The sequence below is a fragment of the Sceloporus undulatus genome, chromosome 1, assembly GCF_019175285.1.
Source record: "Sceloporus undulatus isolate JIND9_A2432 ecotype Alabama chromosome 1, SceUnd_v1.1, whole genome shotgun sequence".
NCBI classification, from domain to species: Eukaryota; Metazoa; Chordata; class Lepidosauria; order Squamata; family Phrynosomatidae; genus Sceloporus; species Sceloporus undulatus.
The window spans coordinates 104,635,754-104,658,148 of record NC_056522.1 but is presented as its reverse complement, the minus strand read 5'-3'; the positions used below and the strand labels follow the sequence as shown (position 1 = coordinate 104,658,148).

The window sequence follows — 22,395 nt, the reverse complement described above, 5'->3', positions numbered from 1 at the left end:
GACCTGCAGCTACTTTTTCACTATTTAAAACATTTTGGCCAGGATTTGAAACCTCCACTGGCATAGGCTGGCTTCTCTGCCTCAGTGATTTTATTGTTTTATTTTTTTTTTACTGAGTTTTCTTAATTTTGTCCTTATGAGCCATTTAAAACATAGACTTCTCTGATCAATTTTATTAGAGAAATGGCTTAGAAGTTCCAAGAATACTGTATATACTCATGTGTAAGTCTAGAAATTTTGGTTTAAAAAAAAGGGCCCAAAAAACCAGAGCTGACTTATCCATGGGTCAATGTAACTACTGTACTTTATTTCTTATTTAAAAAGATAACCATTCTCTGGTGAAAGGAAAGAGCGTAATCTGTTCTGGAAGTACTGATCTCATTTTACTCTCTCATCCATTCAGTCTTCAATGTAAACACAGTTATGCCTATCAGAATTTTGTAAGTTCTTTAGCATTGTTTTCCTTTGTTTCATCCTTCAGTTTCTTTGTTACGTGTTCCAAAGTTTTACCCAACTTATCCACAGGTCATATCAAAATCTATAATTTTGGTCTCAAAACCTGCCCGTGACTTGTACATGAGGTTGGCTTATAGTCAAGTACTGTACATATGGTATGTAAATAGGCCAGAATTCACATCATGGTGTAAAACACATTTAATCCCACTGACAGCTCTGACCCGAAACTCGCAACTCCACACTTGACTGCAGCTGTAACCTCTGAAGCAATGACAGCCAAGTGGATGAGTGATATGTTCACAATTTGCTTGAGCTAAGTGAACGTATAATGATTACATATGCGAACATATAGTGATTATACATATATAGGAGCTAAAGGCTCCTGTGAGTACTTCAGCTGCAAAAATAGCTACTTGTATCATCTCTGTATGATTGACTGCTCTGTTCTTGCTTCTGCATCACTGAAGGAATGGATCAATCATTTTTGGTATGAAAGCTGCAACAGAATTCCTTACCCTTAGATGATGTATTTCTTCATGTGAAATGGATATTATTATTATTATTGTTGGTTATTATTATTCACCTTTATTTATAAAGCGCTGTAAATTTACACAGCGCTGTACATACAATCTTTTTAATTGGACGGTTCCCTGCCCTCAGGCTTACAATCTAAAAAGACACGACACAAAAGGAGAAGGGAGTAGTGGTGGATACTGCTTGGTTTGCCACTGGAGTGCATCTGATAAGGGCAGAAAATCCTGCTACTTCAAACTGCACTGTTGACATGTAAGTTAAATAAAGTGTTAAAGTCATTAATAAACAATGAAAAGTGACACAGACACTATACAAAATGTGAAAAAGGTGGTTTCACACAACCATTTCTGTCCTTGACAAGTAAACTATTTGCAACTTTGGTTTGTGACTGGGTAAAATGCACAGCTACTGTAGTTGTCTGATTGCACAAAAGTACCAAAGTATTGACTGATGGGTCAAAGGCATTGTAAATCTACTTGGATGGCATGTAAAATGACTCAGAAAGGCAGACAGTTCTCCTAACAAGGCATATTCTTGCTCACTCACTTTGGCAACAGCTCCGTGTAGTTTTGGGAATCCAGCCCAGGTACAAGCCTGAATTGTATTTTTCATGTCCTCTTTCGTCTCAGCACCTAGACAGTCATCATGATGAGTTTTTCACAGGTTCCAGAATATTTAGCACAATGACCCAATATTTTTAACATGAAGCAACAAAGAAAATGTCTAGATTTTATAACAAAATTTATTTTTGTTCTGTAGATATAAATCCAAACATCAAACAAACAGAGTGGAAAAATACTAGTAATTAACAATCAAAACTTTATCATTTAATAAATAGAACTTTGGCATTCAAAATTCTAGCTGTAAACGCTACTTTTAAAAAAAAAGTTACAAAAAGAGGCAAGAATGACAGGCCTGAAGAAAGGAGCCAGCCAGTGGCCCTTTAAAAATTAAAAAACAAACACAATAACAACATTGAATGCATTTCGATTAAGTCATGACAACTTTATGTACACATGAGGTATTCTGAGTGGTTCAAAAACTGAACCCAATGTTGAAAAACTACCAGTCTTAGACTGATCCAGTATACGCTTACTGTGCTTTTTAAAGATAGCTCCCCCACTTTCCCTTGCTTTTGCCATTGATTATCATATACCTAATATATACAAAATTAATACATTCTGATTGAACTTCCTGTATCTTCCCCATATACAGAAAAGCTGGTAAAGAAAGATCAGACTACCTTTCCAAAGGTTAACCTACAGTATTTAGAAAATATTTCTATTTATGAAAGTTGCTTCTCACAGGCGTACAAGCTAAAAACATCTCTAAGCAGAGGGAACAAAGTGCAACAACTTGAGATACTCTCATGGCTTTTAAAAACAAGAGATTATTATTTAAGCCATAAGCAAAAATAAAAGGCACAGAGGTCACAGAAGTGGAATTAATAGTGCTAATGGGTTATTGATCTATGGACTGGTTTAGCTAATTTTTAATATGCAGTCTTTTTGCAAAGGAGTAAATTTTTCTTTGACTTTGAATGAAATAGCATCCAAATTCAGAATACTGTGTCAAATCCGTATCATGCAGTTATCTATTCCTAAATAGATAAACAGATTTACATAACATTACTAAATCCCAAGTTTGATTTTCTTATGTTTGCCTTAGATTTTAGGCAAGTGAAAATTATTATACACTTTACCTCATATTCTCTCATTTGAAAACTGGCAAGACATAATCCTTCTGCATTTCTTCCAGAAAAGTGAAAATTAAAAGTTAGCGGAAGAGACAAAAAATTGCTTTGGTTCATATAGCAAATGTTATCAGTTTTTTTTTAAAGAAATCTCTAGCCAGGTTCAGTGAGTATGGCAACCTACTTAAGACAATACAGAATTACTCTGCTTCTAAATCTACACACCTAAAAATTGAAGTTTAATAGTCAACCCTAAACCCATTTATTTGGGAATCCTTGATCTAGTCTTAATGTTTGGGTTTACTGCCAAATGAGGATACATAAGATTGCTGACAGAAAGCCCAGTCAAACTGTAGAGTCTAGTCTGCACAACTAACCTGAAACATCCCTAGATCGATAGATGCATACGGTATATTACATGGCATATAAATAGAATTAGTCATATAAAAATGATTTTCCAAGCTCTTTTTAAATACATTCTTGAATTACAGTAGTTGCCATAAAATTTCAACGATGCAATTATAGAAATACAATATGAAATATGAAAACTACTTGGTACAAATTTGTTCATGCTTGCTAACAGACATTTCCGTTCATCAGTAATATATTTTTCAGCCCTTGGGATTGTCTCTTACATGGGTGGCAAAAGGTTGTCATGACTAAATCAGTCTACCAAGTTATGATATTGTTAACCACTTGTCTTAAAAGTTAGTATTAGTCAACCATTTTTCATAAAATATGTTGAATGGGATCATAATACACATATTAACTGAAAGAATTCATGCACATTTTAACATAAATCTTAAACCGTTTAAAGGCCATTGTAAACTGATAAATTAGTTACTTAAAAATCAGGCCCTCTTTAAGAAGATAACCCTAATATAAAATAATACTGTGCCTTTATGGCTTACTTCACATATGCTCATGTCATTTCTGTTTTTGGCTGTCATCTTTCTTCTCTGACTTACCTGACTGAGAGAGAAAGAATCAGTTGCCAATAAGTGGGAACTTCCCAATGTAAAATGCTTTCTAGGTTCTAGAAACTATGGATATGGAAAGATGCACTCGTGCTCCTTCTTACTTTATAAAGGGATCATGTGTGTAGCTTCAACGAGATAACTGGTGTTTTCAACTCTGACAATATCAAATAACTGTTTGGGAACGGCCACTGAATGTAATCCTTTCCCATCTGGACAACACACTGTCTGAATATCTGTTTGATGGGTCAGAAAGTCAGAAACACAAAGGCCTGAAACAGCCGGCCAAATAGGGTGGCCTCCGGACACTTTGGGGGCATGGCGTTTAGATGGTACACGTCCCCAAAGCAGCTGGAAGCCACTCCAAGTGGCCCAAAACCACCAGCAAAAGGAGTGAATTTAATCCACTCCTGCCAGTGGCCTGTTTGGGATCATGGAAGCAGCCCACTTTCAGAGCGGGCCATCCGGTCGCCACAGTCCCAGAGAGATCATGGCTGGAAATAGGATCTTTCAGGCTGTCTAGTTCAGCCCAAAGACACTCTTCAGGCCATCCCCACAGGTTCAGGGTGACCTGGCTTGCTGCCAGGACCACATCCACTAGCCATGCTCTCCTGTGTCACATAGTTGATGGTAATGTGAAAGGAGCTTAGCTATGTACAAATGGAGATGCACAGGGAGGGTTAGCCAATACTCGTGTAGGTCTCATTCACATTACTGTATCACCAATCATACAACCTCTGAAGGTTGTGACCAGAAAACATGAGGCATGGCTGTAATTCTCTCACAGTGTCAATAAACATCTGTAAGCATGTACACATCCATAGAATGGGGCCTGGCAGATGCCTAAGGAAAGCCTTCCAAGGTACTATAGAAGACTAGTATTATTCTTAAGAATACTGCCAAACAATATGGATGGATGCATTCATAAGAATGCACTGACAAAAATATATACATAGATTGAGATCCTATTACATGGAGCACATTGTTCCACCCTGTTTCAGCTTCCTGAGCATGCAAGCCTGCTGCAAAGGGCAGACATACACTCCCTTAGCCATATAGTGGCTGGGGAAGAGCGCAAGGGCACACTAACAGCATCCAGCTGCACATCCAAACCCAGCGCAAACAGTAGGAATTGCCCTCCCAGATTTTCTATAAGTGTGCTGGAGATTTGGGAGGGAAACAGCTGCTCTTTTCTGCTGGCTGCAGCCAGATATGAATGGGTGCTCTACATCCTACCCCAGTCACCAAATGAAGAGCATGCCTCTATCCTTTACATTAAGCTGCTGGGGCAGGACAAGGCACTATGCAAGGAGCTAATTAGTATCCCATTCTGGAATGAAATTGGAAGGAGATACATGCATGTAACCCTAGGTCGCACACACACATCACCAACAGGATTCTGACTATGCACATTAAAACACAATACTTATATCTATCATCATTATGCAGAGTAATGCCATATGGGAATTATTGCCTGATCCTCTGTAACAGAGCTTTTTTAAAAAGTACTAGGCTTTCTACAGTATATTTTGGGGCTTTCCTTGTAGTAAAGCTGTGTTACTTCTCTAACTTAAAAAGTCAAGGGCAAGTTCATTAACATTTAAAAATGTTATTTAGAACAGTTCAATTAAATAAATTAGGAACTTCTGAAACAGGAATATAAACTAAAATTTACAAAAAATTGTATCCGAGTAGGAAATCAAGGGAAGACTGCTAAGATACTATTTATCAAAGAAAATGTTTCAGAAACAAGAAAGGGCCTCTCCCTGACTGCCTTCTTTGATTCTCTTGATTTTCCAACTAGTCTGAAAAATAAGGTGAAAATGTTTAGCAAAGCATCACCTTCACGATGATTTATCTTCATGCCATAGTGTAGCAAATCTGACTTGCTACATACTTACTTGAAATTATAATACTACCTATGGAAGCCTTGCATGTTTGGGAATAGGCTTTTGTTTAAAAAGTGGCCCAAATGAAAGCAGCTCTCTTTGTAACCTATGTAAAAATGAGCCTTTGCCCCAAAACTAGTTTAAACAAACTTGTTCTATTTTAAATCAGTGCAATATTCTTTCTTAGTTCTGCACTGAAGTTCAAGTGCTTAATTTGCCACCAAAGAAAAAATACATGACAAATGTTGTAATCATAAAATAATATTTTTTCTTTCAAGAGCTTAGCATGTTGAAGAGCTTGCATTCACTTTTGGCTATTTCTTGGTGTGAAAATGAATCAATTTCTCACCAGGTAAGCCATCATCAGAAAACTATCTACAACAGCTGAATTCTAACTGCAAGTACCATTAAATTATACTTAATTCTGTTTGGGATTGCAGTCTTAGTATTTTGAATTTTGATAATTTGCTTTATGATGTCAGGAAGGCAGTTACTGAATGCTTACAAAATGGTTCCAATGTAATACCTACAAATGTGCCTTTGAAAATACCAAGCAATAATAAAGATCAATATTAAACTATTTCCACAGTTTAAGAAGCCAACAAAAAATAACTATTTAAATAAATATATACCTTGAAAAAATGTCCACAATAGTTTTTTTTTAAATAATTACAACCATATACAAATGATGCTTAAATCTAAGTCATGCAAAATGTGTGTGTGGGTGAGGTAAGATTAATGTAATATTGATCCTTTTCTAAAATGGCTTAAGCAGAGGTGTTAACATAAAATACTGAAAATGGCAACTAATTCAATACAAGCTTTTGCTCTGTTTAAGTAGTGACTGTTGGCAAGACCAATCTTATGCTCCCCACACATTGTGGACAGCTGTGATTGCAAAATGCACCTTGTTCTCCCTTTCCCTTCCCCTTTTATAAAGAAAGGTCCATCTCAACTGATTGTCAGAATAAAGTGACACCATGTTTGGCTTGGCAGAGAGGATGTTTATGTTTTAAGACAACCAAATACCAAATGACATAAACTCTGTTTCTGGTATTCTGAAATTATCCAGAGAGGGACTACAGGCCTTACCTCCTCCATGTCCAATTTTCCCACACCAAGTGGGAAGGTTTGAAGAAGAACTGTAAACACACATGGCTGAACCCATTTGTAGTTCTTCCTGAAATCAGGAATCCCAAGCTGTAGTGTCATTCCTAATTATGACGCATTTCAGCTGTGATTATCCACCAGGACCTATTGTACTGAACATTGATGGGGGGGAGAGCATATTCCTTTTAGACTTTTAAGCTTCTGGAGTGCTGCAGTGAGCCCTTGGATAAACAGAAAATATAGACTAATTTGGTACTGATTACCAAAGTGCAACAGTCTCTTATAATTTACTGAAATATATTTTGTGTGTTTAAATCTTTTCTGCCCGCATCATCTCAGATCACAAATACTAATACTTTCAAACTAATACAGAGCACTAAAGACTGCCAGGGAAGATGTTTAAGTTCTCCCAAAGCTTGATGCTTTATCTGAAATGTGGGAGTTTACTTTGTGTTTTCTCCAAGAATCTTGTCAATAACTCACCTTTAAGAGCTGAATAAAACAAACCTTAACCAAACTGAGAAAGCAAACACAGGTACTTTTTCTCAATGTGTAAAAACCATCACAATGCCTGCACACAACCTACAAATGTTTGTAAGCTTCCATAAAACTGTTTTCAGTTTTAATGTTATCAGGTAGTCACAGAGTTCAATCATTTCCCCCCGGTAACAATCTTAAAATTAACCTTGTACCCCAAAGCTTGGCTGAATTGAGATAATGGTAAAGTAGTAGCAATAGTGTCCTTCTGTTTTTATGTTTCTATGCCAGAAAATACTATGGGTATTGTTATTCTGACACCCCTAGCTGAGGGGGAAAATCCAGAATTTGTCAACAGAAAGACATTCTTCACAGCTTTGACCTACATTCAGTAGTTTTGATGAAACCAGATTTCCTTCCAGCATATACTCTTCTTTTCAATGACATGAAATGCGCACAAATGTTTGAAACTGAGCTGGCATAGACAGTGTCGCTTCCAGTATGGCTCCTTACAAGAAATACAAGGAACTAAAATCAGAGCAGCATTTAACAACTTAGTCATTGTTGCTGTGAGGCCAACCTTTTATCATTGTGTAATGCAATTTTCTCCCATATCCTGAGCATAACAGTCTGATATTATAGTCCTCAGTTCATCAATATCCTTTCGCAACTGACACACCTCTGAGAGTTTTTTTGAAAGAGTTTCTGTGCTGTGGTAGTTCTCATCTTCAGATGAGCAGTTCATTGCTGTTATTTTTGAGAGAGAAAGTGAGAGAAATCAGGGTTAGAACTTCCGGAAATTAACAGTTCAGCATGCCTAATTTTTAATTAAATGTTCCAATTTCTGCTCACATTTTGATGTCAGGAAAAGAAACTACAAAAATGTGTCCTTTCTAATGCATAGTCTCTTGAAATGATCATTACAAGTTATAGAAATAAACCTCATGGGGAAGAGAAAGGTGTTTTTCATTTTTTGAATGCTTTCTGATGTCAATTAATGGAATAAAGATGGACCCTACAGAAAGTGGTTTCATTAAAATATGTATTTTCTCCCTCTGACTAAACAATTAACCAGTACTGCTGCTGTAAACATACTGCACATTATTTGTGGCAAATTAATATTTCATGCATCTGACTAAATGCGCTACAATTCACAAAAAACTAGGCTATAGTAAATATGTAAGAGAGATCTTGTAGCACCTTTGAGGGTAACTGAAAGAAAGAAGTTGGCAGCATGAGCTTTTGTAGACTAAAGTCTACTTCCACAGATGCATGGATTTTAGTCTACAAAAGCTCATGCTGCCAACTTCTTTCTTTCAGTCTCAAAAATGCTACAAGATCTCTCTATACTGATTCTACAGACTAAAATAGCTATATCTTTGAATCCTAGGCTATAATAAAGCTATTAAGTCTTCATGGTTCCATGTAACTCTTTCTTCTTTTCATTTCAATAAACTAACACAGCCATCCCATTGGCAAATTTAATCTATCTCCTTTTGCTTCAAAACTAATTTCTTATCAGATAAGAAAGAAGCTTTTTTTTAAAACAATAACCTTTGAGTATTATAAATGCAAAATAGGAAGACATCTAATTGGTTTCCTATATGATAACTAGAAAATAATTGCTGCTTCCTCTATCTCTCTCACTAAGCTTCATGGATTTCACTTTTACAGATAAGACTTTCCAATGTGAAAAGAATGGAACGTGTATTTGTCACTTACATCTGATTCCCAGCAATAAAGACAGGTTAGGCTCCTTGCCCTGAGCTCTGTGGGTAAGAATACTGCAAAGTGCTTTCAAGTCAAACAAACAATGAGACATTTCCTTGAACAACTGATCAGCCACAGGCAGTTTTTCAGCTACAGGCTGTCTGGACTGTTCCATGTGATGAATTTGTTCCCTCAAGGAAGCATTTTCTTCTATTAGTCTTTGGTTCTTGATTTCAAAAACAGTGAAAAAAGAGAAAAAATGGCAGCTTTTTAGTCTCTTGTTTTATTTAATTAAGAAAAATTCGAACATAGAGTAAGTTTGTCTACAGTGGTCAGTCATAATTTTAGTTTAAAGTAACAGCATGTTAAGAGGCCATATACCTCTGAGTACTAGATGCTGAGGAGAACCAACAGAATATACAGCAGCAATGGATATTACATCCTGGTCATAAGTTTCCAGAGCCATCCATTAAAAAAAAAAACTTAATGTGGTAGAATTTGATTTGACAAAAACATATTCTCATTGTGCTGTGTTAGGTTTACTGACCACAGATGTCTCAACACGGAATATTGTAATTTTTTTATTATCTCAGCTTTGGAATTCACTGATCCCAATGGAAAGCCCACAGGTTTATAAATATATGTATGTAAAATGTAGGTTCATTCAATCCTTGTCTGCACTGGCCAGTAAGCATTATCCTCCAGAACTGACCCCATATTGGCTACGAGGTGGCCACACTGGCAAAACCAGTGTGGCAACATAGTGTTGTCCGCATGGGCCGGCCAGGCCAACACCACACTGACACAACTGGTCCGGCCCCTATCTTGGAGCTAATGCCATGATTTTCTTTCCTGCAGGACCTCTGTGGATAGCCCTGCCAACATGCTGACATTTCTCTGGAGGGTAGGCTCATCTGGAGAGTAAGCTCGGAACAGAATCCTGGTTTCCAGGTTCATAGGCCAACACACATACTACTATGCCATATGGCCTACAGTATCATGTATAACATCTCTGAAAAAGGTCCAATATTGCTTATCACTTACATAACATGAAATCATATCTTGCCTTAGTCCTTCCAATTTTATAAAGTATGCAAAAATAAGCAACAAGGTAGTAGGCAGCAAGTCACATTTGTTTTGGAGCATGTGATTTTAAAAACCTACCTCAAGTAAATTCTTTTGCAATCGCTGTATACTCTTATCCTTCTCTTCAAGTTCATTTTTCTGTTTTTGACTTGTCAATTTTTCTTGCAAAACCTTTTCTTGCATAGACTAGGGGCAGAAAGAAAGAGTCACCTTAAAACATGTAGTCCAAACAAGTCAACAGCTCAAGCACTGTAAATATTGAATCAGCATTGTATACTTCTTTGGTTTTGCCTGCAGCTACTGTTTTGTAGAGGCACTTGAATGAACCTTATGATGGTTACTGTGGCTGCCAGTTTCTGCAGCTAAGGCCATTTTGTCCAAGACAAATACTGTATTACCTTGGACCATAATGGTTTGATAGAGGTAAACACCTCCACTCAACAAGAGAAGTGTCTCTAACCCTTCCTGAGGGAAAGACAGGTGAAAGCATTATAGTTGTAGTCAATTCTTGGTGAAGGAGCTCAGAACTAAGGATTGACTGAAAAAGATCCCCTACCTCAGTGACCTACACAAAAGAGAGGGAGGGAGCATTAGCCACTGCTTAGAATGGTACTCTGATCACCATCACAACCCAGCAGTGACTGAATCCCACCTTCCTAGCAAAAAAGAAAGGCAAAAGCATGCCAACTTCAGCTGCTGGGGCTGTGATGTGATGTGCTGTGGAAGAGTCCTTCTGACAAGTAACCATGAAAGAAGTCTCCCCACAACCTCTGACTTGTGGGAAAGGGGGGAAGAAACATGTAGGATTCAGCAGAGCAGCCAGAAATGCTATTGGTATGATCCCTGCTCACATCTTTAATTTCCAAGTTGAGAGAAGGGCTGTCATTCAGCACAGGGCAATGCCACACTTGTCATGGTGAGAAAAGCAATGAAGACCTATTCTTGACCAGTTTGGGTCATAGTTAAAAGATAGTTACAGATTCTGGATAAAACTGAATTATGTGGATTCATCTGTTTATGAGAGTATGATCCAGAACAGTGCTCTTCATGCTACTTGATTTGGCAGACCAGTAACATTCCCCTATTCAAGGGTGTCAGGGACTGGTAGATATTTGTGCCATATTATTATATTTGCATAGTTCCCTGGCAATGCACTGTGGACCAGTAGCCAACATTTCACAGACTGGCCTTTGCCCACAGACCACCTCTTTGACTAACACCAATCTAGACATCTGGCAGAAACTACACTACATAACCCATAAGACTATCTACTGAAAACTATCAACTGATAATTAACACATATCTAACACAGTAGACTATGGAGGCAAAGAGAGGTGAATAGATCCAAAGACTTTCCAACAACATGATATGAATACTTATGGCCAGGGGAACTATATTAGGTTGGAGTAAAAGGTACAGATGGAAGAAAACAGTTGGCATTTCCATATCTCATTCTGAATGCATCATCTGTCCAGATGGCGTGTGCAATCATCTTAGGGTTAAAAGAGGGATCATCCATATGTTTTACCGGACAAATTACCAGTTATGTACTTTACTTAACTGTCCAGTATCTTCTATACTACACTCATAATGAAGTACACCTTTTCAAAGGACAAAGGACTGGCATGTTTATGTCATATGAAAACATGTTGCTGTGGAGAATGCAACTGAGTTCTCCACATTGTAGATGAATTGTACTCTAGAATATAGGAATAAGCACAGATAACATACATATCTATGACCCATTTTAACCTTGGGAACTGTTTCTCCAGAATGCACAGTAAGTTACAAAGAGTGCTTTATGTTGCTGTATGCAGCTATATCCTCAAAATCTGGAGGATACCCAGGACCACCATTCAACCTCCATAGTAGCTAGGAGTGGGGAGGAAGGATGGCAATATCCTGGCCTCCATGGAAGGCAATGTTAACTCTATGGGAATATAGGGTCTCACCATCAATAGCACTCTATAAAGAAATTTCTTTGGTTTTGCTAACAAGCCTTTCTCCTACTAAAAAAACCTTCAGAAAATATAACAGCTAACAAAAAGCATGCCTTTGGGGAAAAGTACATGGAAAGGATAAAAATCAGGCTCAAAAAGCATCTCAATTTACTTCTGTCAAGTGAGGAGCTGTGAGTTACAGGGAATGAGAACAATGAGTCAGCCTGATGAAATGCCTTGCATGAAAGGAAAGCCTCATGATACTAGCCAACACAGACATCTGGCACCTCAGGGCGTTTGCCTTTAATCCTTTGTCTAGCCCACAATTAATAAAAAGAAGAGTATTTAATATCCCTGACATCTTGAGCCTGCCTCACTAAGATAGGAAGTTTACATTGGGAAAGACTATAGAATTTGACAAAACCTAGAAGATAACATCTATAGGACATTACAGGCCCACCTATTTAACTATCTTCAATCACAGCAGTTAGCCATCAGGTCTTTGAATTTAGATTAGAAATTTTCAATACATGTAGCCCAAAGTATGTTTCTGTAGCTCCAACCTGTAAAGTCGCCTGTTTTTTGTGTAAATTTTTTTTCCATCTTTGAAGTCCATAGAAGAGGCCATTATCCTCGAAAAGGGGGCAAAAGCACCCCTGCCTTACTCTTTCTTCCCCTTCGCAAGCTCTGTGAAATTGAAAGTGGTCTTTTTTATTTTCAGTTGTGTTTTGTTTTGTTTGGGGGTTTTCTACTTTCCAGGGCTTGGTGCAGCCTGTGTTTGGTACTGGCAGCAAAAATGTGGTACTTGGATCAACCAAAATTGCCCATAAATTAAATGATCACTGTTATTGTGGAAGGACAAGGTAATAATAGTTTCACAAACAGAATATATCAAGAACCAGAATGTATGTAGCCTCCACAACGTTACCAGGTCAATCACATTTGTAATAGCTTGATGTCCTGGAGCATTCAAATTACCAAGCACTGAGAAGAAGAGAAATTGCCTCAGCCAGGCACTGAAATTGTATACATACGACTGGACTTCACAGTCAGGAAAATGTTCCTATGACATTTGCAGTTGGAAATTTCAGAGACCACAGGAAAAAAAACTGAGGAAAGAAAGCCTGACTTCACAGAAGACCTTAGAGTAAGAGGGTCCCTCCTGCTGGATGGGTTTCTCATTCTCATACCTGGGTTTAGCTTCTACAGTGCACTCAAAAGAGCCAGTGAAGTCTGAAGAGATGTTTAAAGGAAGTCTCCATGGCTGGACCAAACCTTTCCCAAAAACTGCATTATCCCCTGGTTAAAAAAAAGCTTTTGCTCTTCCTTCTTTCTTTTCTGAGTCATTTATTATGATCTGGGCTGGTTTCATAATCTTGATCAGCTCTGGTTTCTGGAATGGAGCCACCATTGCTTAGCTTATATGAGTCACCATTAGGATGATCCCATCACTTTCTCCACCTGATCTCTGTCTGGAAAAGAAGTACTACTAGGACAACTGAATATAGAACACAACCCACACAGTGGTGTCAAAACGCTGGGCCCAAGGCGCTTCCGTGAACTACTGCTATGATCTGAACAGCTGCTAGGCTTCCTAATGTGAAATATCAGCTTGTAGGCTCCTTCCCAAGAAAACGTAAACATTTTGCATACCTACTGCTGTATCAAGATGGAAAAGGTAGACAGACAGAATTAAGATGTTTTTCTCTCTATTGAGTCAGTGGGCCTTTATTAACAATGTGATTAAGATCTATGTTTGAATAAGACTTTACACGTCATCAAGGACATGGCAAGAATAGTTGCTATCCCTTTTGTTAGAACAGCAGTCAATAATGCAAAGTCCTTCAAGAGTGCTGTTGATGTGTTGATAACAAACAACATACAAGCTGCAGTTCTTGATGATTAAAAAAATGGAAGATAAATGTCTCCTTCAAGACTACTGAGACTAGCACAGTCCCCTGCTGAACTGTTCCAAATATTAAGTACTGATTTTTAAATGCTGCAGAGATAATGGTTGATATTCTAGTTATAATAATAAATAAATATTTTTCTTGATATGGAGCATTCCTCTGACTACATTATTATTTTAAGGCATTGTGAACAAGATGGTGACAGTGCCTGAACATTTCTTCCCCCGGCACACCCTCCTAATAACCATTTGCAATATCAGTGACTTTATTCCTTCAGGCAGGCAGGCAGGAACAGAGATTTTTCCCTGAATACCTGCTATAAGACAATCATATCTAATGTTCTGAATTACTAGACTAAGAGAAAGCTCTGCTCTTTTGTTCAGCTCATACTTTTGGTAGATGTTAAAGGCGGGATACAGACTGTGGCCTGCATCTGCCCCTTTCCCCGACGGATTGGGGCCTGAGCGGCCACAGCGGCAGCCATAGAGGCCCCGATCAGCCGCTTCTCCAGGCCTCGGGGAAGTGGTAAAATGCCACTTCCCCACGGCCTAGAAAGGGGTGTCCTTGGGGCTTCATGCCCCAAGGATATCCCGACAGTGGCAGGGAAAGAGAGAAAGGGGCCGCTTGGCCCCTTTCTGTTCCGCATCGCTGGCGCGGCCGTTTAAAAGCTGTGCCAGTGATGCATGGGGCAAAAAGGAGCTCCATTTCAGAGCTCCTTCCCACAACACTGAAAGGGGGCCCCAAGAGCCCTGCAACATCGTGGGGATGTCACGCCTGCGCCGCACTGTTTAGAGGCGCCACGCCATGACATCATAATGGTGGCGCCCGTGTACACAGGCCATTATGCCGCCCCAGTTACGTGCTAGGGTTAGGGAGCGTCCGTAAAGGATGCTCCGAGGCAACCCTGGCATGTATCCAGGCCGGCGCAAAGCGCCGGTATAAATCCCGCCAAAATTAGCTGGAAAAAAATGCCAGTGCATTTTAAATAGAATTCTATTGCACTGAATCTAAACTTATGGTTTACCCAATCTATTCCAGACTTCCTTTTTAAAAATCATACATCCCACTATTGTGTGTCAATTTTATGTTAAAAGAATTATGAACAGAAGGATGGAATTTCCCCCCTCAAGTTTAATATTCCATTATTAAACACCTAGCAAAGACTCACAGTCTGAGATAGAGGGGAAAAAATCTAAAATGCTTTAACTCTGTTTGCATCCAAATGTATTTTCTGACTTTTGACTATCTTTATTTGCCCATGAAAGTAACATGCTTTTTTAATGTGACATTAGAACAGCAGTTACTGTGGAATTCAGGAGACTTTAATCAACAGCTATTAATGTCCATTATCCATCCCTAAACACTGCTGTACAAGATGGCACAGCTGGGACTAAAAGAAATGCCTTGACTAGCACAGTTCTACTTTCCCAGCAGCCCTCAAAGATAAAAGAAACAGGAGACAGAGGTTAGAACAGATCTGCTCCTAGAAACATGTTACTCCGTTGCTGAACTTTATCTTTTCTCCTTAGATGTTTGCTTCTTTTTACTGTATATATAATTCCTTGCCTCCTGCTAAGTCCTGCTCAGAGTCTGCCTTTTGCTCTGAATCTCAAGTTTCTGATCTTGTTTGCCTATGACCACCTATCTCTGCTGCTGTTTCTGGGTTCATCTTACCCTGCCTCTTTCTCAAACTTTCCTATGCTTTGCTTTTGCTGTTCTACTCTCATTAATGCTTAGTCTGTTTAGCCATTCTTAACCTTCACAGCCCGTTATCCTAGGCCCAGGTTCATGTGCTCCTGACTTCCATGTGAATGTCAGGACTTACCAGTCACAGTTCTTTTAAACTGTAGTTTTCCATGATATGTTAGTGGCTACTGTGATTTAAAAAAAGAAACTAAACAAGATATGAAACCCAAAAGGAACCATACTTTAAGATCTTAGCTAGCAATATGAAATTAATCTATAGTTTCCTGTTTCAGATGCCACAAATGACAACTGAACCAACAAAACTGCTGTTCAAGCCCAATGTTCAGCTCACTTCCAGCTTAATAATAATATTTAATATTTATTTATTTATACCCTACTCTTCAGCAAAAAGGCTATCAAAGCAGCTTACAAATAGTTAAGTAGACATTGCCCTGCCCTCAGGCTTTCAATCTAAAGCTTAACATAGTATAGTTTATAACTTAATAAACTATAGTTATTAAACTAGGATCTTTCTTTCCAAACTGACCCAGAATGTTAGTTCTGTAATGATGGGTGTAGTCTATTTTTACTGCTGCCACAGAAGTGATGTAATCATGTTGTCAAAGAGCTGTTTAAAGGCAGCAGCTCATCAGTAGACAGAACCATATTTCTCACGACAGGCAGACACAAGTAAACAATAACATAATTCAATGAAGTAATAGCTAAATATCATTTCTATTTTGAATAAACATGTATTAATTACTGAGTTTTTGTGAAAAGCATCCACCTGATTATTTCCATTTCAATACATAACAGGACTAATGAAGACCTATTCTTCTGTTCAGTGTGAAGACTTACTCAAGTTCAGGATAACTTCATACATATCCATGTTTACATTCTTTGCAGGCTTTATTTCCTTGAAACTGAGATATTAAAATGTTCAAAGCACTGTGCACTGGACATTAATAAAAGTTAAGCTGCAGAGGATGAAAACTCCCAACTCATTCTATGCTTGTAAACATTTTGAAGGGATTTGTCCTCCTTTATATGATTAAGGCTATTCCAGCACTCTACATCACAGTATGCTGAGATTCATCCATATATTCTAATCAGTGCCTCTTTAAGAAAAGCCTGCTGTCCATTTCTAAATCTGTCAAATAAATCAAGGCTTGCTTTGCTCAAAATACAAGTGTTCTGCTGTATAAAGCCATGTCTTAGGAGAAAGTTTGAGCATTATCCTCTTACTTTAATGGAAGGGAATGTCTGGGAGGGATTTCATCTCATTAAAGAAAACAGTAACTAGATCATTACTGAAGATATCTAACCTGGACCTGTCATCTGTGCTCAAGCATGTAGTTGCCAGCTAACTCTATGCACTCTGAAATGAAACTGATTACCCAGACCTATTTCAATCAGACTTCAGCCCTAATTTAGCAAAGGAATCCATGGGTTTTGAGAGAGAGAAAGAGGTGGGGGTAGGGATAGAGGGACTTGTTAATTTCATTGCTCTGTCAATAGATTTTTATACAATGAATATGGTATCATTTTGGACAGGCTATCAAGGTTATATGTTGGAGGCTGCAGTGGCTGTACTTCAACTTAGATGGCTGATTGCTTTCCCTGCTTCACACAATTATTTTATTTATTGATCTATTAAAATATTTATATCCTGCCTTATATCATAAAATATCTGAGCATCTTACAACATAATTAGTTTAAATAATTTACAATTTAAAACAGTAAAAAATTAAACACTCTAAAGCATACTGAACAATTTACAAGCTAAAAGGTTAAAAGAATTTCAAATAATTTATGTGCACAGATATGGATGAAGTCATTAGGCTTCAACAGCTTTAGCAAAGACCCATGTTTTGTCTTGATGGTAGAATGAAACCAACATTGGTGGTTTCCAATTGGGTCTCCAAACAAGAATATCAGAATTGTACTACTGACGTATCAGATGTATCTCTGCTTCTTATACTACCATCTGACATGGTTGTGCCAGGTAAAATGAGAGACACTTGATGCTGAAAGTGTACATCACCCATTTTCAATGATGTCATAAGCCATTACAGACAGGTAATGTTGCTATGAGTCAGCAGACATACTCCTTGCCAATATTAATTAAGAAATTCCATCCACACTTCACTGGGCAACTGAGACATTGCTATAACAGAGACAGAGCTTGGTCACAGAGATGGGACATCAGTATTCAGCTTTGATTGGCACCTCTTCTTCCCTATTTTGTTGGACTCAGGCTAATTCCCAGGTTTATTTGTTCATTTGTTCATTCAGATCATTTATACTCAGGTTATTGTGAAGAACCCCAAGGAGGTTAAAAAAATATTCCACTGAAAACAATGAAGAAAACAATATCACCAATTAAAAAAAGATTTTAACTTTGAAAATTCAGTATTATTACCTGGATCTCTAAAGTCAATTCAGCAATCTGGTTCTGTTGATTGTCTATGACCTGTTGGAAAAAGAACACGAATACATTCTTTGTTTATATCATCACTGCATCTGCTAACATTTAATTGAGGGAAAGCTACCTAATTTCTTGTGGACCTGAGAATGGAAGGGAGATGCACTGCTAAAAAAGGGATATGGAATGTTGTAGGACCATGACTGGAACTAGCAACACACATAAATTAATAAGAAGTTTTTCTCTGAAGATGCCAGCCACAGATGCTGGGGAAACATCAGGAAGAAACTTTTCTGGAACATGGCCACATAGCCCGAAAAACCCACAAAAAACAATAAGAAGTTTTGCTAGCAAGAACTGCCAGTGGTACTGGGTAGCAATGGAAGATGGAGGGAGATGAAAACATACCCAGAAATTGTTAGAAAGCAGCAACTGAAAGGGGTTGAAACCTGGCAGGAGAGTAGAGGCAGGTGACCCATAGATGCTGATTAACCAGCAGCCCTCAAGATAGGAATTTAGCCAGTCAGTAAATAAATGTCTGTATGGTCTTGACCAAGATGCCCACTACTTCCCACCTAATTCTTGGTATCTTGACCCCTCTATCTATGATTGCCCTGCAGTGACATCTGCCATGCATCACTTGCTACTGCTGGCAACACATCTGGCAACAAAAACAACAACAGACCAACACATATAAGAATAGCAAAATGGCATAGAGATGAAATAATGTTTGACATACAAAATGGTCATTGAACCAATTCAATGCACTAACCTTGCTGGCTTTGTCATTTTTCTCTTTGAGGCTTTCATTTTCACTCTGAAGTTGTTTTGTGTCTAGCATAGGAAGGCGGACACCATCTTCCAGGCATTTTTCAACTTTTTGTTGTAGGCTATAGTTTGGATTATAGCAGGCGAAGAAGACAAAGAAGAAAATCAGAAACTGCACATCAGTTCTCCAGAGTTAAATGCTATATACTCTTTAGTGTCCCAGAAATAAATTTTTGACAGGACAATAAATAAATAAATTCTGCAGAAGGCTTCCATTCACTGATTCACCCCTGGAAAAGATTTGCGAAAAATTCGTAAAATGCTAAACCTGAATTTAATGCTGCATAAGAGTCTGCAAGCCCAAACAAAACCTCATGTACTTAAATGTTAAAGGCCTGTGCACATAACACTAAAATGTGACAGTGTTATGTACAAATTAGATGAGTGTTTGAACACACTTGACAGGTGCATTTTAAAAAATGATCCTCTTGGCACCAAATCTTTCATCTTTGCAAAGGAACAGTGCCAAACCTCTTTATGTAGCGAGATCTTGAAGCATCTTTGAGACTAACTAAATAAAGGAGTTGGCAGCATGAGCTTTCATAGACTTAAGTCTACAAAAGTTCATGCTGCCAACTTTTTTCTTTAGTTAGGGCTGGTACAGACCGGCATGAAAAGTCAGCTTCCAGATAGTTTGAGGGCATGGTGTAAACACGACGCACACATGACTCCCGGAAGCCTGCTTTATGCCGCCTGGCTGCTGGCTTCCGTGTGTTCTGGTGGCATGATGGGAAAAGCCATTTTTGCCAGCGCAAAAAGGAATGGCATTTTGCCGTTTCTTTTTCAGCTGGAAAAAAGGCCACAGAGTGCAGTTATCAGGTCCCCAATCCAGCTTTCTCAGGGGCATATTCAAGTCGCCCCTTCATGGCGATCTGATCCACCCCTTAGTCTCAAGGGTGCTACAAGATCTCTAAATATACTATTCTACATACTAACAGGGCGATATCTTGGAAAACGTCTCTATATTATTCAAATGATAGTAAAGGTTGTGTATTCCTTATCCAAAATGCTTGGCACCAAAAGTGTTTCAGATTTTGGAATATTTGCAGCTACATAATGAGATATCTTGGAGATGGGACCCAAGTCTAAACACAAAATTCATTTATGTTTCATATCTACCTTACACACATAACCTGAAGGTAACTTTATACAATATTTATACAAATTTTTGTGCATGAAACAAAGTGGTGTACAGTGAACCATCAGAAAAAGCAAAGCTATCATTATCTCAGCCACCCTGAAAAAAGTTTCAGATTCTGGAGCTTTTCAGATAAGGGATGCTCAATCTGTGTATGTGCTACTGAAACAAATTTTTCCATCACATAATATCCACAGTGTGTCCTTGAAACCTGAAACTTGTGTCCTTTCACAGGTAGCTAGCTCCCAGCTTCAAGAAACCTGGGTTGCTGGATTTCTAGTACAAGTGGAAATTGAAATCAAGCTTGCAAATCAGTTGCCAGGGACCAGCAGAAATTGTCCCAACTCTGATCTGTAGCAGGGTTTCTAGTGTTTAGAGGCTTTTCTCAAAGGGTGAAATATGCATGCTTGTTACAAGTCCCGAGTCAACTCATAGTTCCAAGCATTTTCCTGTGAAGCCTTGAGTTGTTTCAGCAACAGAAATCTTTGGAAAATGGGCTTTGCTGTTCTTTTCTGAATAATTTTCTGACCACCAATGGCAGAGGTTCTGTTCTTTTTTTTAAAAAAAAAATTATCATAAACTATCACCTCAGAAATTTTATTTCAAAGTAAGTCCAATATATTTCAATCTAGTTTTGAGATTGTCTCCAGAAGTTGCATTAGGACAGCCTTCATAAACTCTAAGAGATGTTATTTCCTAAATACAGTGACTAGTCATTTGTTTTTATTAACTACTTAGATTATGTAGATGGGTATGATTCACAACTTTCCTCTTTAGGGGTCACTATGGTTTTACTGAAAAGGAGTAAACAGTAGAGTTTAGAAATTTAAGAAATTTACCTTTTAGTTATCTTTGTAAAATATCTAGTATTCTTGGAAACCGCTGCTTTAAATAACAACTACTACATGATTACATAATTTTCTAGATGTCAAAAAAAAATTAAGTCCATGTATAAAGCCATGTTGGCTAGTAAAAATGGCTCTGTGGGCTACGACCTTTAGTGGGTTCAACTGAAAATCTTTTCAAAACCACAATACAAAAGAAAGAAAAAGTAATTCTTTAATGCATAGACTCCATAGACTCTTCAGGTTTTCAGCAGTCATTTGTGGACTACTGAATAACTATAGCCCACATCTGCTGGCCATCCAAATGTATGCTTAATTCTGGCCTAGTTTATCAAATAAAATCTTTGTAGCTTTCTACACAAGCAGACTTAAGGCATCTCCACAATGATATGCAAAAGCCCCATAGCAGGGAGGAATCACGCTTCTCCTTCCCATCATCACCATCATCTTTCAAAAATAAAAACACAATGATGACAATGACAATTGTTGTTTAAATTTAGAAACAAGGCTCTGCATCAAATATTTGTAGACTTTCAGGAGAACATAAGGCAGCTTGATGGATTATACATTCACACATACAAGAGGTACCAGATGTAAGATGGAAACAATGCAGTCAGTGATTTGGCTAACTGTCCTAAATACCTAACCTTTCATCATCTGAACAAAGTGTTTGTGGCACAGACCTTTCAGCGAGGGAGGTCATGTACTGAAGTGCCACACAGTTTAGACTATTAGAAATTATTTTGTTGTCATTGTCCTCATTGCATAATTAAAATGAGGTGTTCCCCTCATTTCTTTTAAAAACATTTTAAACACTCTTTTTTAAAAGAAAAGATTTAGTTTAATTCATGTTGCAGTGACCGTGTCTATTTCTAATATTCATTTTGCACTGTGCCACAGAAATTTTCCACTTTCTATTCCTCTGTAATTACATATGGATAAGGTGAGGGCAAAATCTCTCTTCAGAAAAATATATGAATGTAGATATTTAACAAGCATTAAACAGAACTTTAATTACTTTACAAATCTTATTTTTCCTTTCTCATAATCCAGCAGCCAAGAATGCTGAAAGCATTCTGTGCATTAACAACTAAACAGAAGCTTTATCCAAACCCATTTTAAAGTCTACTCACCAGATCAGGGTGCATCTACTAGTCAACTAGAACAGAATGTTCACTACTTTACTCTTGTGCTTGGTAAGTGAATTATCCAACTAAAGGGCATTCCCAAACTGACTTGGGGAAGCTTATGCCACAGGATATCTAGTTTTTAAAGGGCCAAAGTTTCAATTGTTTTTGCTGCAACAAATTAACTAGCTTTCTGGAAGTTATCCTGAAGAAGAGGAACAGTTCCATGTCCGTATGAAATATCCAGCTAGGTTTTATCAGTTGTAGAGCCTACACTTTATTCAGCTAGAACGGAAGGGAAAACTTGGAAACATTGGCCTGATACAGACAGCCAAAATAAAGCTGCTTCGAGTCACTTTGGAGATATGGTGTTTCAATGATGCATGCGTCCTAAGAGTCTGGAAGCTTCACCAAAGCTGCACTCCAGTTCTTAGGAGTGGAGTGTGGCTTCGGTGCAGCTTCTGGACTCTTAGGACACATGTATCATTGAAACACCGTATCTCCAAAGTGACTCGAAGCAGCTTTATTTTGGCTGTCTGTATAGGGCCATTGTTTGCATGGCAG

General features: G+C 38.1%; 1 protein-coding gene across 4 annotated transcripts in view; it reads right to left on the bottom strand.

The window, feature by feature from the left end:
• Positions 1–1,714: 1,714 nt before the first annotated feature.
• Positions 1,715–22,395, bottom strand: part of CEP85L (centrosomal protein 85 like) — a 184,733-nt gene continuing 164,052 nt past the window's right edge. For 3 of the 4 annotated variants that reach the window (XM_042445869.1, XM_042445871.1, XM_042445872.1), the window contains exons 9-13: positions 18,666–18,783; positions 17,891–17,941; positions 10,011–10,118; positions 8,859–9,072; positions 1,715–7,883 (exon numbers count right to left, since the gene is read on the bottom strand). In XM_042445869.1, coding sequence (XP_042301803.1) covers positions 7,723–7,883; positions 8,859–9,072; positions 10,011–10,118; positions 17,891–17,941; positions 18,666–18,783 — 652 coding nt within the window. In that variant the 3' untranslated portion in view covers positions 1,715–7,722. The remainder of the gene's footprint in view (positions 7,884–8,858; positions 9,073–10,010; positions 10,119–17,890; positions 17,942–18,665; positions 18,784–22,395) is intronic. The other variant, XM_042445870.1, reaches the window with a different exon arrangement.